Source organism: Barbus barbus (genome assembly GCF_936440315.1).
Source record: "Barbus barbus genome assembly, chromosome: 11".
Taxonomy (NCBI): domain Eukaryota; kingdom Metazoa; phylum Chordata; class Actinopteri; order Cypriniformes; family Cyprinidae; genus Barbus; species Barbus barbus.
This window is the reverse complement of record NC_136739.1, coordinates 18,253,476-18,271,434: the sequence shown is the minus strand read 5'-3', so window position 1 is coordinate 18,271,434 and position 17,959 is coordinate 18,253,476. Positions and strand designations below refer to the sequence as shown.

The window sequence follows — 17,959 nt, the reverse complement described above, 5'->3', positions numbered from 1 at the left end:
TTGCTTTTCATGAGAAATAAATTATTCAAACAAACCCCCACCTTCCAACCCCACGTCTTCTAAGAACAGTTTTTTTTTTTTTTTAAGAAATGATATTAGGTTTATATATCTATGTATTTTATAAAGGTCCTGTTAGTTCTGGAAGATAAATCCTTGATTTTTAAGAAATGTGTGAACAGGAATTTTTGGTAAATTCATACATATGTGCATTATATTAACAAGGACAATCAGAAGATTGATGGAATTAGGAATTCCCACCAAATAACTAATGAGAAGGAATTTTTTATTTGAAAAATTTATTGAAGCATAAGTGACAAGGAAGGACTAAACAATTTAAATTGAGTCAAGACAAAGACGTCAGACACAAGAACCGAAAACACAAGAAATTAAAGTATATCTGCATAAATGGAAATCAGTGTGAGTTGGGTGGGGGGTACGGAGCACTTCTGTCTCCTGTTAGTAAAGTGACAGCCAGTGCCAGGTCTGCAAAGCAAAGGAAAACCTGGTGTCAGAGGTCTGTTCAGACAATGGAACATTCCCACTCGTTATCTGCCAACACTTTCCTGTTTTTAGAAAGCAGCTAAGATTTACTTTGGCTTGGCCATGTAGAGATCTGAACTGTCATGCACACCGTTAAAGATTTTTCTCTGCACTGGGCAAACAACGGAAGGTATTTCAGCACCGTATCTCTTGTGGTCATAACTTTTCAAGTTGACCTGTTAACAAAGATTTGAGTTTTTAACTTGTGTACCATGTTTCTTTTTGTATTGCAAATATCAAATGTTGTTGACTCAGAAGCTCAGAGTCTGTGTATTTGGACTCATGGCGAGCATGAACTGAACCGCAGCTGGTGTAATGCCAGACATAATGTGTGCTTGTTCATTCAGCGTTGTGTACTCCGACTCATAATCCTTTTAGGCTTTTCTCTGATGGAATTTCATTGAATTAGACTCAGATTATAATTTAATGAATTAGAAAACTCATAACTTGTGAGAGCTGCAGCTACATGCACAAAACAGCTGGATCTTCAGAAACAATTAGACTTTAGCAAACAGTTGATGGTGATCACTGATAATTAGGCTCAGATGCTAATACTTTTTAGAGCAAATAATTACAATTTCAATATTCTGTAATATGTAGTAAAAATTTAAAAAGTAATAATTTTTTCCTTTTAGAGCTGTCCTTTTGTTCTGCCTTGCTCACTCTTTTTGTCTGTTTCTAGCAGTGCTGGTTAAGCTCAGGTTTTTGTTGGAATTTCAGAACACCAGAAGCTATTTTTAGGATTGATAATTCATATTTTGGTGTATCCTGAGTTCTTATTCCCCTGGGTCTGTCATCATCGTGTAATTCAGTCATCGTGAAGCTGAAGCTGCGATTGTGCACTTCTCTCAGTCCAGTCCTTCCTCAAGTCTTCCCATCACACTGCTGCAGACTTCCAGTCTGTCCTGTGAGATTTTCCCACTGTCTCCATCTTCCTCTGAAGACAGTTTTCACACTTGCATCATTATCTGTTGTTGTCTCCACCCTGTCCTGGAAACTGATAGTGTGTACTGTTCACACACCAAAACAGCAGATACATTTTGTCCAGCATGCATGATTTATTCAATCACAGATTATTAAATAAATATGAATTACTTTGAATCTACATGAAAGCCTGATGAGATCAAATCTTTGGTCAAAACTTCATTTTTTGTGTGTTTTTATTTCTTATGATCACCAAAGCTGCTTTTATTTAATCCAAAATACATTAAAGACAGTAATAATGTGAAATTCTTAAAAATCTAATATGCTGATTGAGTGCTCAATAAATATTTTGTATTATTATCAATGCTGAAAATTATGGTGGCCCAGTAGTGCACAACACAACGCAATTAAAAAAAAACAAAGATAAGCTCACAACACAACATTAAGCCACAACACAACGCAATTAAAAAAGCAAACATAAGCTCACAACCCAACGACATTTAGCCACAACACAACGGAAATGCTTGTTGACAGTTAAACCCCAATATTTCATCGGTACTCCACAAGAAATTCTCTGTAACGTGAGAATGTAACAGATGTAAGTGATTGATCTTAATATGTGTAATCGATTTTTAAATGAACAAAGTGTTTTCACAATGTTTTGATATCCTGGGAATCTTAATGTATCGATTTATGAATCGAACAGAAAATAAATCAATATTACGCCAACTTCACTCCTCGTTGTAGCTGTCCTTGCTCTGGTCACACGTACCATGCTGTGGGATGCAGGTTCAGTAACTCTCCAAAAGGCCATTAAATGGTTCTACATCTCAAATCTAGATTGGAGGAGACATGTTTTCAGAAAATACACACCACACAATGTAATAACAATGCCAGTTAGTTTGCCTACACTGAACCTGAAGGTTACTTTCAAAATTGACATGCAAGTACTCTTATGAAAAAAAATTATTTTAGCTGGGATTTTAGCTTATTCTCCCTCGTGTCATTCTAAACCATTATGAATTTCTTCTGTGGAGAAAAAAAAATATCTAAATAGCTGACTGACACGAACATTATTTACATTTCTGCATGCCAATGAAGAAAGCAAGCCATATGGGTTTACAACGACATAAAGGTGAGTATATGATGACAGCTTTATTTTTATTTTGGGGTGAATCATCTGTTGACTTGTTAACACGTGTTGCCCAGGCACAGAAGAGCTTTTTAAACAAACAGGCAACCACAGCGACAAAGAAATTCACAATAGGCCTACACTGTGCTCAGTAATGAAGTATTTGAGAGTTTAGGTCTTACCTGGTGTAGAACCGCATGCTATCGTCATTCTTGAAGTATCAGAAGTGATGTTAAAATGCTTACATCTACTACTCTGAATCCATTTATTGCAACTTTCTTCATCCAGAGGAGAAGTGTGAAAAACTTTTGAGAAGCCTCACAACACGGGACATGGAACTCTTCTTTAAATCATAATATTACTGTGCTATACTTAATTTGTTATATTATAGCAATAAAATATATAAATATTATTTTATATTAATCGTTCATTGACAAAAGATTGTGGCATCGGAACCTTTTATAAGCCCTGAGATTTCACCGGAAATACGTAGGCTGCATGCCGTGCATAGATGTGGCTTAATGTCGTTGTGTTGTGGCTTAATGTTGTTGTGTTGTGGCTAAATGTTGTTGTGTTGTGGCTTAATGTTGTTGTGTTGTGGCTTAATGTTGTTGTGTTGTGGCTAAATGTTGTTGTGTTGTGGCTTAATGTTGTTGTGTTGGGGCTTAATATCATTGTGTTGTGGCTAAATGTCGTTGTGTTGTGGCTAAATGTCGTTGTGTTGTGGCTTAATGTCGCTGTGTTGTGGCTTAATGTTGTTGTGTTGTGAGCTTATGTTTGCTTTTTTAATTTCGTTGTGTTGTGGCGTAATGTCATTGTGTTGTGGCTTAATGTCGTTGTGTTGTGGCTTAATGTTGTTGTGTTGTGGCTAAATGTCGCTGAGTTGTGGCTTAATGTTGTTGTGTTGTGGCTTAATGTTGTTGTGTTGTGGCTTAATGTTGTTGTGTTGTGAGCTTATGTTTGCTTTTTTAATTTCGTTGTGTTGTGGCGTAATGTCATTGTGTAGTGGCTTAATGTCGTTGTGTTGTGGCTTAATGTCATTGTGTTGTGGCGTAATGTCATTGTGTAGTGGCTTAATGTTGTTGTGTTGTGGCTAAATGTCGCTGAGTTGTGGCTTAATGTTGTTGTGTTGTGGCTTAATGTTGTTGTGTTGTGGCTTAATGTCGTTGTGTTGTGGCTTAATGTTGTTGTGTTGTGGCTTAATGTCGTTGTGTTGTGGCTTAATGTCGTTGTGTTGTGGCTTAATGTTGTTGTGTTGTGGCTTAATGTTGTTGTGTTGTGGCTAAATGTCGTTGTGTTGTGGCTTCATGTTGTTGTGTTGTGGCTTAATGTTGTTGTGTTGTGGCTAAATGTCGTTGTGTTGTGGCTTAATGTTGTTGTGTTGTGGCTAAATGTCGTTGTGTTGTGGCTTCATGTTGTTGTGTTGTGAGCTTTTGTTTGCTTTTTTAATTTCGTTGTGTTGTGGCTTAATGTTATTGTGTTGTGGCTTAATGTTGTTGTGTTGTGGCTTAATGTTGTTGTGTTGTGGCTAAATGTCGTTGTGTTGTGGCTTAATGTTGTTGTGTTGTGGCTTAATATCATTGTGTTGTGGCTAAATGTTGTTGTGTTGTGGCTTAATGTTGTTGTGTTGTGGCTTAATGTTGTTGTGTTGTGGCTTAATGTTGTTGTGTTGTGGCTTAATGTTGTTGTGTTGTGGCTAAATGTCGTTGTGTTGTGGCTTAATGTTGTTGTGTTGTGAGCTTATGTTTGCTTTTTTAATTTCGTTGTGTTGTGGCTTAATGTCATTGTGTTGTGGCGTAATGTCGTTGTGTTGTGAGCTTATGTTTGCTTTTTTAATTTCGTTGTGTTGTGGCGTAGTGTCGTTGTGTTGTGGCTTAATATCGTTGTGTTGTGGCTAAATGTCGCTGTATTGTAGCTTAATTTTGTTGTGTTGTGGCTAAATGTCGTTGTGTTGTGGCTTAATATCGTTGTGTTGTGGCTAAATGTCGCTGTATTGTAGCTTAATTTTGTTGTGTTGTGGCTAAATGTCGCTGTATTGTAGCTTAATGTTGTTGTGTTGTGGCTTAATATCGTTGTGTTGTGGCTAAATGTCGCTGTATTGTAGCTTAATGTTGTTGTGTTGTGGCTTAATTTTGTTGTGTTGTGGCTAAATGTCGTTGTGTTGTGGCTTAATGTTGTGTTGTGATCTTATGTTTGCTTTTTTAATTGCGTTGTGTTGTGCACTACTGGGCCACCGTAGAAAACTGTTTTTGCTGCTTAATATTTTTGTGAAAACCATGATACACTAACATTCAAACTTTTGGGCTATGTATAGGGTTAAAAATACTTTTACGCATTCTATTGTTTAAAAGTGACAGTAAAGACATTTATAATGTTACAAAAGATTTCTGTTTCAAATAAATGCTGTTCTTTGAACTTCCCATCCTTAAAAAAATCATAGTAGAATGATTTCTGAGGGATCATGTGACACTTTTAAATATATATTAAAAAAGAAAACTGATATTTCACTAAATGAATGCAGCCTTGGTAAGCATGAGACAGTAATCATTGTTATGAGCAGTCTATTCTAAAATCACTATAAACAACTGCCTTATTATCTTGTGCAATATTAAACCTATATTTTTACGTGTGGCTCAGTCATGCTGAATGCAGACAGTTGGCATTTTCCCACAGAAAAGAAGGGCTGCGTTTGTTTCCATTGCTGCTCAATCTATCCCAAAGCTCGGCAGCAGAGTAATTAAAATCTCAGCATGGCCGTACTGAACAGGATATGCTGCCATGCCCTCCAACAATGAGGGTCATTCTTTGGACTCCAGGCCAGGTACCTGAAACCCAGCCCGCAACAGCTCTTGATCATTAAAAACATGTTACTGCTCATCTGGAAAGTCAGCTCTAGAGCGGAAATTTGACTTTGTATCGGCAGGGAATGAGCCGAGAAACTGGATTACTAAAGCAAGAAGATGAAGGGAGCTTTTGTTTTGACTTGGAAACTTATCTGAACGTCTGTTGAAATTTATTTTTGTTTCTTTGTTTTTATTCAATTCCTTTTAAATGCATTTAAAACCTTGCAGCTACTCTGTTTGATAAAGCCAACTTTGTTATAGAAATCTATCTTTCTGCCATCTCGACAGCAGATTGCTACTAAAAACCTCCATAAGGTTGACTTCATTTTCAACCTGTAGTCCATTTGTGAAACAAGAAGTGACCAAAAGGTCACTGGGTGTTCACCTTTGACCTCTGGCACTGGGTTTAATGAGAGTTGTGTTTCCTCTTCTCTGCTGCATTTCAAACACCCACAACTACAACGTAAATCTGAAGACTCATAAAATAAGACCTAAACCTGTCTAGATAAATTAGGTCAATATGTGAGTGACATGACTGGAGCTAGATACGTGACTTTATATAAAAAATAAATTATATAAATCAAATATTATCTAAATATATAAAAGAAATATATGAAGAGTTCATTTGCAAAAACAGATAACTCCGTTTTAAACAATTTTCAAAAATCATGTTTTTGCCATTGTGCATTCCAATTATTCTCAATCAAACAGTTGGGTTATTTTGATTAGGTTAAAAAATAACTAAAGAATACAGCTGACTAACACAATAAAACACAATAAATATACACTCACCTAAAGGATTATTAGGAACACCTGTTCAATTTCTCATTAATGCAATGATCTAAATCAACCAATCACATGGCAGTTGCTTCAATGCATTTAGGGGTGTGGTCCTGGTCAAGACAATCTCCTGAACTCCAAACTGAATGTCAGAATGGGAGAGAAAGGTGATTTAAGCAATTTTGAGCGTGGCATGGTTGTTGGTGCCAGACGGGCCGGTCTGAGTATTTCACAATCTGCTCAGTTACTGGGATTTTCACGCACAACCATTTCTAGGGTTTACAAAGAATGGTGTGAAAAGGGAAAAACATCCAGTATGCGGCAGTCCTGTGGGCGAAAATGCCTTGTTGATGCTAGAGGTCAGAGGAGAATGGGCTGACTGATTCAAGCTGATAGAAGAGCAACTTTGACTGAAATAACCACTCGTTACAACCGAGGTATGCAGCAAAGCATTTGTGAAGCCACAACACGCACAACCTTGAGGCGGATGGGCTACAACAGCAGAAGACCCCACCGGGTACCACTCATCTCTACTACAAATAGGAAAAAGAGGCTACAATTTGCACGAGCTCACCAAAATAGGATGGTTGAAGACTGGAAAAATGTTGCCTGGTCTGATGAGTCTCAATTTCTGTTGAGACATTCAGATGGTAGAGTCAGAATTTGGCGTAAACAGAAGGAGAACATGGATCCATCATGCCTTGTTACCACTGTGCAGGCTGGTGGTGGTGGTGTAATGGTGTGGGGGATGTTTTCTTGGCACACTTTAGGCCCCTTAGTGCCAATTGGGCATCGTTTAAATGCCACGGCCTACCTGAGCATTGTTTCTGACCATGTCCATCCCTTTATGACCACCATGTACCCATCCTCTGATGGCTACTTCCAGCAGGATAATGCACCATGTCACAAAGCTCGAATCATTTCAAATTGGTTTCTTGAACATGACAATGAGTTCACTGTACTAAAATGGCCCCCACAGTCACCAGATCTCAACCCAATAGAGCATCTTTGGGATGTGGTGGAACGGGAGCTTCGTGCCCTGGATGTGCATCCCACAAATCTCCATCAACTGCAAGATGCTATCCTATCAATATGGGCCAACATTTCTAAAGAATGCTTTCAGCACCTTCATGCCACGCAGAATTAAGGCAGTTCTGAAGGCGAAAGGGGGTCAAACACAGTATTAGTATGGTGTTCCTAATAATCCTTTAGGTGAGTGTATATTGTGTGTGTGCGTGAGCCAAATTTAGAAAGTTTAGATTTGCATTTACTTTTTGAGTGGAAAATCGACAGTGGATGTAAGGGTTGAGTGGAAAATGGAACATAACCGAAACATATTTTGTGTCAATAGCCAATTTAAGCATTATTTGAAGAGAACACTGACAAACTCATTTGATTTTTCTTGTTGAATCATGACGTGTGTATTTTAACCAAAACAAACTTCATTTCTTCAGAATATTGTTTTTATTATCAGTAAACAGAACATCAGTAAACATTTAAATTTAATACATACAACACAGGTAAGAGACCACAGAAGTGTTACCAATGTACTCCAAAGGTGTGATTTCAAAACATATCCAAAATTATGTACAAAAGAATATACAGGGATATTACAAACAAGCGTAGAAAAAAATATCTATATTTATAAGAAGCCTTGGCACACGATGGCATGCAGCATTCACAATTTTGTAAGTATAAAAAGTTCATGCAACCTATTACAAATCTGTATTATTTTTTTATATTAAACATGATTTTCATAAAAACTGATTTTAAAAACCTTTTTATGTACATGTAATGTTATAAATCTGAGCTGATTTTACATCAGCACTTCCAGAGACATGTTAAATGCATATGACCCCAGTTTGTTCAGCCGGGTCTACTCAGGATAAAGGTGTTTTGTGTGTTTCTAAACTGGCACTAACTAGTCCATAATTACCTGAGTAAAGGTTTTGAGCCTTTCTATGATCACCATGCCCTTTATATTGTACTGAAATGAACAAAATGATTTCAGTGAATGTTATAATACTTTTCATAACTCAATAAAAGACGGAGAAGAAACAGGAAATAGCTTCATTTACAGCCGGGCACATCGCCTAAACAAATCATAATAACACCTGAAAAAAATAACACTGTCGCTGCAGACTCAACACTTTTTGCTTATTGCACAGTCAGCCAGGAATTATGATTAGGAAATGTTACAGTACACAACAATGGACCGACAAATGTGTAGGAACATATGTATATATAATTATATTAAAGCCCTTCACTGTAGGCTATATGGACGTTCAATGCTAGTCACTACACTTTCACATGACAATCTGTACACAAGTGCTTTAGGAATACATGTTGCTTTATGACACAAATACACAGTGCAAAACTAACAGAGACTGTTCTTTTTATAGGAGTGAGGAATGCTGGTTCCTATAGGTGCCAAGCCCTTTCCATGATGACAAAAATACTCTCACAATGAGAGGGGTGAGTGGAAAACTCATGTAGCTTGACCTCTAAAACTATGTTCATACCTACAGTCAACAGTTCAGCTTCCAACAAAAATGGATGATAAAAAAAATAAATATCTATACAAATGTATAAAACACAACTCACTTAAATTCAAAACAAAAAATGTGCAGGTTTGTGTCAGTTTTGCCATAAATATCCCCATCCCACATCCATCACGAAAAACTGACTATTAGACAAGTCCACTCAGCTTGAGCGAAACCAAACATTAGTGTACGATTCATAAAAATGCATTCATAGGAAATAAAAAGTTTAAGACCTAACACTTCATTTTGAGAAAGCTAAAGCCCAGCTGACTGGCACGAGTTAATGGTTTCCTAAATAACTGCTATTTAGGTGTATTCCACTCGGGATGATTGTCTCAGTTAATACTGTGGAGCATCAGGCTGATGATACAGACAGAGAGCAGCAGCGCGGGACTCTGTGCTGGTTGAATGCTGTCGTTAATAGGAGACGTGGTGGCAAAGATGGCATCAGTCTCGTTTTGTGGGAGGGGCATGTTACAGATGTTCCCCTCACAACACGAAGTGCACACCTGCATAGAGAAAAACAAACAATAAGCAGAGATTAAGGAAGTGATCATTTGCAAAAGCGTTAAATGAAAAACAATCACTGTGGTTATAAGCTACAGAAAAACAATATAATGTGGCCCCAAATTAAAAACGTTTTCTGACGACTTATTCATTTGTTGCCACAATTTAACTAAATTAAAACAAGGGGACCAGTTAGTACATATACTGGCCATGATTGAACTAAAACGAGGGAACAAAATAATAAACATGGCCACAAATGAATATGTTTTATGAAAAAATTCTATATTTGTGTATATATTTCAACACTTTATTGTGGGAAAGCATTTCCTCTGAAGTTTTGTCGACAAATGATTCAAATGCATGAAGTCGTAGACACGCATCACAGAGATGAGCATTTGTGGTTTAAAACTATATACTTTTTTTTAAAACATGTATGCTAGATAAGACCCTTATTCGTCGTTTGCGATCGTGTAGAGCCCTTTGAAGCTGAACTAATCAACTCAGTTGTGCAAAGAGGCCTTTGGAGATGCAACAAATTTTAATCTCAAATTCTTACGTTTTATAAAAATTTACAGCATTCCTCAGAATTTTTTTCTCTACAAAAAGTTGGTGTTAAGTGCTTTGGGCTGAATCCGTTGCTGAAGTTTAATACCATAATTCAGATTAGGCCAGAATGTCCTGCACTGTAATAAAAGGCTCAACATAACCTGTCTGAACATAAACAGTAAACAGTCATTATTTAAAGTTTACCTACAGAGAAAAAATCACTTCAGACAAACACAAATAAACTAAACCTTTTTAACCTAAGAATGAACCTTCGGCTTCTAAATTTTCCCTTTTAGTGTAGCTGTGGCATCTTTACACCGCATTTATCTCTCAATCTGGCCTTCTCACATCTGCCCCCTGCCCTCTGCATACCTCCTGTCCGGTGCTAGAGGTAAAAGGTAAGACACCAAAGAGTTCAGGGAGTGACCGGGCGCACCTTTCAGCAAGGATTACTCAAAGAAGGATTACTGTGAGACAGCAGCATAACTCACAACTTTATCTCATCTGCAGCGAAATCACTTGAGAGGATAAATGGATTAACTAAAGAGCTGAGTTTAGTGTCGCTGACTGAGCCATATCCTACAGGCAGCAAATGTGTTACTCGACATGTTTTCTTTAAGATCACTTCAAGTGGACTGTGTAAAGTGAGATGAGAAGATAAACGTGGATGGATTTCAGCAGGGCGAGCAAAACACAAACTGGACAAAAGTAAACAAAAGTTACTTGATGTAATATGAGTTGTATCTCACCTTGTTTCCTTCATGGTCCATCTCAGCGCACCCTGTTTCAAGACAGTCTTCCAGCGCCACACAACGCTTTGTCACCGACACTGTGTTTCCATCCCAGCTCATCTTATGTTGTGTGTAGCAATATCTGCTCTCTAAAAGTTACAAAGGGGCTTTAGTTTTCTCAAAGACACATACATCACAAAAGACAGCTTTAAATTCTGACTAATAAAGGAGTCAGATTTCAGTGAAAAGCAGTATTCCTCTAAGGCAAGGATGTTTTGCACCGGATATTGGAGAATTCGCCCTCAGCCACTTTAAAAACCTTTAATAAGTGCCCTTGAAGTGTATGTATCTTACAATAACACAGTATTGCACCATGTTTAAGAACTATGTGGAAACGCTGAACACAACCATATTTGAGCATTCCTAGAAATATATACATTCCCTGCAAATGTGCAGATGATCTGCAGCAGCATGCACTTTACTGAAGGAATGAGTGTCTGTAAGGGGTTACAGATCCTGAGTCATTAACACACTGCTGTAAATCAGACCTGACACAGCACAGGACTCCTTATATGGGAGTCTATTCATGGCAAAAACATGAACTGAATACATATATGGACAACTCGTGGGCAAAGCAGGACCTGAAACATACTGACCCAGCTGCATCTTATTCAATTCTTCTCTAAGCATTCACTGAATGCACTTCAGTAGCACTGCTCAGTGACAATTTAAATGCACCGTCACTGAATCATGATAGATTGTGCCTTGTTTTTGGTTGTTGTTTCACAGAATGACAAAAATACTGTACTTTTGTTTCAAGATACACAAGTGCAAGAAAAAGTGAAATTATTGGTCTGTCAAAGGAATTCAGACTGCTCTGTAATAATAGAGACATAATGGAGATGTTGGTACCTCGTGGACAGTAGAGATCTGGAGCCCAGCGGTTGCATTCATAGTTGTCAGATGCATCTTCACAAGTAAAACATTTAAATCCTCCTGGATATGGAGTTGCTGGGGAAAAACGTATAATAATCAATGCTAACAGAATGGAAATTATTGATAATGGCAAAACCCTTGGTGAAACTGATAAACTTGCATAATTATGTGGAACAATAGTATTTTGTTGTTGTTGTTTGTTTTTGAAAGTCTTTTATGCTCACCAAGGTGGAACTTTTTATTTTATTAATTTTAAATAATATATTTTATTTTAGTACATTATAAACAGTAATATATATAAAAATGAAATTTTATTACAAATAAAAAATTATTATTATATTTTAAAATGTAATTTATTCCTGTGATAGCAAAGATGAATTTCAGAAGTTATTATTCTAGTATTCAGAAATCATTCTTGAAATCATGTTTAGGTGCGTAAAATACATTTCCTGTTATTTTCATTGTTGAAAACAGCTGTGTTGCTTTATAATATTTAGATATATTATAATTTTTTTTAATTCTTTGATGAATAGAATGTTTAAAAGAACAGCACAGAATATGTTTTTCTTTTCAATTAATTGTGTTGGCATAATGTTACAGTACATTAAGCTTCTTGTTCCCCCCAAAAAACATTCATTTGAAAAAGTAAGTAAAAATATTGAGTGATGCAAAATATCACAATATTTAAAAAATATTTATTTATTTTTCTCTATGGAGCTAGTGAAAGATTTTCATCTGACATTATGATTTACACTCTATGATTACAGATGAAATGAAATGAAATATATTGCATTTTTAAATAAATCAGACTCAGAGAAATGTTTTATGTATCTATATCAATTTCATCATCATGAACATCTGCCATACAGCTCAAGACACAATCTAATCAAGTGTTCTTCCACCAGCATTTCTTAGGTGAAAAAAGAAAGTATGCTCTCACAGTATGCTTTTTCCCTTTCTAGAGCTCCTCAATCAGATTATACAGCTCACATGAAACAGAAACATCAGTCTCTTTTTTTGTTTTAAAGTTTTAAGAAGAAAAACCTCTTGTTGACCTCACACAGAAACATTTAAGAATATGATCAAGTGACCATTTTAAACAGACCATTCATTCATCCGGACAGCCCTGATAACCATCTATGTCATTATAAAATGATACATTTCCTCCCCCAGCTAATTCAATATGCATGCCTTGTGTGGGTGTTTGTTTAATTTTTGATGTCAAAAAAGAAGAAACAAAACAATTTGTAACATAATCCATTGCAAACATGATTTTGAGTTTTTCAGCTTTTATAATGAGCTGATTTTTGTTGTGTATGTAAACACTCATTGTAAAGTAGTCCTAAAGTAGCTGGAGTGTGTTTTGTTTTCTGAATGATCTCATGGGGTTGTAAATCCACACTTGCCATCTGCAGTGATGAAACAAAATGAACTCCATCATCATAATAAATCCTCTACATCAATATGCAACAGCTGGATATCAGCAGGTCACAAAATGCTGTTGGTACACAACTATTTTGGGATCTCATAAAAACCTATTTGTTTTAACCTCTCTCTCTCTCTCTCTCTCTGTCTCTCTCACACACACACACACACACACACACACACACTCTCTCTCTGTCTCTCTCTCTCACACACACACACACACACACTCACACACTCTCTCTCTCTCTCTAAATCCCCGCTGGGACATTGAGCAGATACGGATATCTCCAGCTGCACACCGGAGAGCCGGCACACAGCTAAAAGGATTTTGGGAGGTCCTGCTCACTGTGATGAAAGAGTTTGCGATTTCAGAGATTAATTCTCTCAACAGAACTGAAACCAACCTCTACTCTCTTTCATTATAGCCAAATTGTATGTGAACATTACCACATATAACCAATTGATTCTAAGATATCACATATTTAAATAGGAACTGGTAACAAATTATTGTAACTATCAATATAAATCATTGACGAACATGTAATGCATAGAATATCAGTACATTCATATATATATATATTAGTGCTGTCAAACGATTAATCGCATGCAAAATAAAAGTTTTTGTGCGCTGTATGTATGTGTGCTGTGTATATTTATTATGTATACATAAATACACACATGCATGTATTTATTTTAGAAAAATATTTTATGTTTATATATGAAATATATTTATTTATAATATAAATTATATGAATATAAATACATGTATAGACATGTAAATACATATATTAATATTAAGAATGGGAACCATGAAGTATGTAATGATTCTGGTTTCATTTCTAAATGGAAAATGTTTGGAAGGTCTTATTGCTTTCTAAATTACATTCTAAAGTATTTATTTACATGTAAGTTGTATATCTGTACTGTATAATACAACTTATATTTGTATATATCCAAATGTATCTATTTATGTTTCAAGTCAAAGACTGATCAATTGATCAAAAGTGACAGTAAATACATTAATTACTTTATATTCATCAAAGAATCATGGATTTTTTTTTAATCTTGGTTTCCACAAAAATATAACAGCCCAGTTATTTTCAACACTAATATATTCAAAAAGTAAACAATTATATTTACTGTTTTATTGTATTACAGCCTTGGTGAGAATAAGAGACTTTTTTCAAAAAACTTTACAATAAATTTACCAACACCAAACTTTTGAACAATAGTTTAAGTATTTGTTTGGATACTGTTAAATGACAATGCACTCATTTTTGTTAATTACTTGATAAATGTTATTAGAAAAAATTTACCCATATATTTGATGAGCATAACAGCCAAAAAAAGCAAAAACCCTTGGGCAGAAAAGGCTACACTGACCCATGCCACATACTCTGAACAATTGATTTTGCATCAGCAGGGATGGTGGGCAATCCATGAGTTTCAGGGTGGGGATCTTAGCACAGCTGGTATGTCAGCTGAGATGCTGAGTTTAGCTATGGATCACTGGCTTGATACTCAACCACTGATACATTCTGGAAAGCCAATTATTAGGACACAATATAAAATCTAGAACACCATATTTGGAATAAATCTGCGTTCAGAACCTGAAGGTCTAGCAGCTCCACACCAGCCTTTAAAGGATCTATAGAAGTCATGACTGACAACTGGTGTCTGACCCTTTTGATCTTCCAGATGACCCAGGAAAAACATGGATTATATCCATTTCATTTTCAAGGCTTTGGTGGAATCTAAGAAGAAATACTTACTTGAGGGATGGAGAAAAACAATATCTTTTTCTGTGAAGTCCCTCGATTGAACCGCTTTGATGATGGTGGTCAGCATTAGGCCCCAGGCCATGAGAGGCCAGGGTTCCATCGCTGGAGGAAAACTCACATGAGCAGGTACCCAGATCCAACACGGCACCTGATGAACAAAACAACCATTTATTAAAAAACATACAACCAGAGTCATACGAAACAACTTAACTATAGGTGCCAAATAAATAAAGTTTAACAAGGGATTAAAGAAACATCTGCTGAAGATAGAAAGGAAACTCTATAGGATTAAAGCAGTTCAAAAGCGGTGTTATCCCTCTCCAGAACACCGGACACAAAGAGGCATGCTTGTTATTCCAACAAGTGCTTCATTATATCAATGACAATGTCAGCAGTCTGCCAATGTACTGACCCTCAGCAACAGTGACCCTCTTGCCGTTCGCTTTGGTTGTTGGCAGCAGAACAAACACTCGTCTATTGTTTTCAATTACTGAATGCCATGCTCACAATGACATCTTTGACGAACGCCACAAAATGGATAGTTATATTTTTATAGTCTATTATGTGATCAAATTTAACGGAACAGAATGTTCATGTGGCATATTTTCAATAGATTCTATTAACATTTGCCTAAAAAAATTCATTTTCACTATACACATTTATTTAGCCTAAATAAAATAGAATTAAATTAACAAAGGTTGAAAATGAGAAGGCTCTATGCTGTTTTTTGGTGCAATACTTCAACAAATTCAACAAAAAGTTCAACAAAAATCCATCTGATAGACTAAAATATGCCTGGAGAAAAGCACATGGCTTAAACACAAAGCTCTGTGGTTTACATCACTGAAATGAAAGCTGGGGCAGATTACGCATTTTTCAGAAGTGCTTGACTAAACTGCTTTGTGTGCTTTCTTCAGGGAGTCATATGGCGAGCCAGCCAGTAACCAATCCATTTATTTTGGTGAATCAATTTCTCTAACTTTGTTTACAACTCACAAATATAATTCCCTATGGAAAAAGCTGACTCATAAATCCTAGCATGAGAAAGCTATTCAATTTACTCTCAACAAAAACGGTTTGAAATGGATCCCACTCTTGTTGTAGATCCCCTGTAAAGTTTGAGTTTATATTTTAGTCATCATATCAGCAAATCAGAGTGCTCTTTTCATGAAATATTTGCTTACAGTTTTTCTCATTTGCTAAGACACACTCAGTGAAACTGGGATCCACTTGATCTTCCTCATCACAATCTTAGCACAACAGAAGTCTTCTCTTTCAAATGCCATAACACTTTTTCATTTGTTTCACACATTTTTCACACCCTTTGTTTGCACAACTCTTCAATCAGCAATCAATCCTCATCCTTCTTCAAAAGATTCCACCTCTGTCCTGCTATTTGCAAGTATGGATCAAAGAGGCTAAAGGCATGGAAGGAGAGTAAAAGACCATGGCAGGGGCCAGAGACAGAGAAGTTTGCATTCATGGTGGAGGAGTTGCATTACTGTAAAAGGAGAAAATAGTTTCAAATGAAATTCAGGAAACAATTATTGACCATGTCATCAATCATAGTTTGTCCTTTAGAGAGACTGGGCAAAGTGTGCAACCCATTCTGAGTCGGAGCACAGTGGCATCTATTGCCAGGCATTTTTCAAAATCACAGCATTTATGTCACAATGTTACTGTATACCACTGTGTGTTTCAGCTTTACTGGATTGCCCTGTTGGCAGAACAAACTGTGTCTACAGTAATGCAGATGTTTCATCAGTCCCATTCATGTGTTTGTCAATGTCAATTTTGATATGCTTTATTATTGTTACTGCAATGCATTGCTTTACCATACCTTTACATGCAATTGGAATAATTTGCTCTATGAAATTTATTTTTTTAGAGATTAATGTACTTGAAGCTGAAGGCAGCACATCACAAATTAACTTATGTGGAAAGTGAAGAGACGGGGAGGAACATTTATTGGTCAGAGGGATGTCAATATCACCATGTGTGCTGCCATCTCCATTGATGGTGTCCTTTGCCACATACAAACGATCAATTCAATACAGAATGCATCATAAAAAATTTTGAGACACTAAATGAAAGACTGGTTTCACCCAAAGAGAGAGGGCTGTTGATGGATTTTCCATGCAAGGAGGTAGTTCCATTGGTGCACTGCAACACTGCAAGGGAAAACATCCAATGTGAAGTTCTGAGTATTTCAACTCTTTATTTTTTTTTTTTTACTATATTCAACAAATTTTGAACAGTGTAATTTCATAATGATAGCTGTGTTTTGTATTTTGTTGTCCATTGTGTAATGATTGATTGACAGAATAAATTAATTTGACCACAAGTTGTTGTGTTTGATGGAAGTATTTGCTTATGTTGATTGTTAAAGTTTTGTGTGTTGGAGCATTTTGCAAACAAAATGAGTTATTTTGGCCATTTGAGCTACAGTTTCACCCTGTGTGTTAACCTTTTTGAAAATGTGATATCTTAGTGGACAAATGTTTAAGAAAAGGAAAACTGTAATTTACAGCATACCAGACCAAACGACTCCTTGACTTTTAATATTAAATGAAGACAAACAGCAAAGTTTAAAAGTTGACATTGCAAGTATTGTTGCTACTAAGATTTTGGTCTCATGGCATAAATGTACCTGGGCGTACTTTTTAGTGAGACGCGAAATACGTACAAATCACTGCAGTTTCCAAAAAATGAACACTAGAGGCAGTAAGACTCCGACACCTTTTATTCCTTGTCACACAAATTTAGAGTTTCGATTAATAAAGCATAATTTTCGCACAATTACATGAAGAATATCATGTTATGACTTCAAAACAATATTAATATGCTGGGAAATATGAAAACTGATGCTTTTGAACGTTAGCATCACACATATCCAGCTTCATATCTAAGGGTTTTCATAACCTAGGTGGTAGGTTTGTTCGGTAGCTCACGGAGTATGGCGACGTTGTTGAGAGGTGAAGAGCTCTGGTTCAAATCCTGTGTAATTACGGTTTGACAAAACAGTTCAAATTTGCATATAAGGAAGTTCAAATAGCATGGTTGCATCAACAAATGCGTTTTATATCAGTTTTGCATTTGTCAACACTATCGGGTAGGTTTAGGGTTGGGTTTGGTGTTGGGCATATTTCCAACACGATAGAGCATTCATTTTTAACAACGGTCCCCGGATATTTGAATTTTGAACCGCCGCAATAGGCTACGTACCTGAAGCAACATAATAAAAACACAGCAATATGTACCTATATCAACG

At 36.3% G+C, this 17,959-nt stretch overlaps 1 protein-coding gene across 1 annotated transcript in view; it reads right to left on the bottom strand.

The window, feature by feature from the left end:
• Positions 1–7,670: 7,670 nt before the first annotated feature.
• LOC306876942 (ly6/PLAUR domain-containing protein 6-like) overlaps positions 7,671–17,959 on the bottom strand; it is a 33,661-nt gene continuing 23,372 nt past the window's right edge. Inside the window, exons 2-5 of the mRNA XM_079428395.1 lie at positions 14,680–14,836; positions 11,459–11,557; positions 10,565–10,695; positions 7,671–9,271 (exon numbers count right to left, since the gene is read on the bottom strand). Coding sequence (XP_079284521.1) covers positions 9,098–9,271; positions 10,565–10,695; positions 11,459–11,557; positions 14,680–14,788 — 513 coding nt within the window. The 5' untranslated portion in view covers positions 14,789–14,836 and the 3' untranslated portion in view covers positions 7,671–9,097. The remainder of the gene's footprint in view (positions 9,272–10,564; positions 10,696–11,458; positions 11,558–14,679; positions 14,837–17,959) is intronic.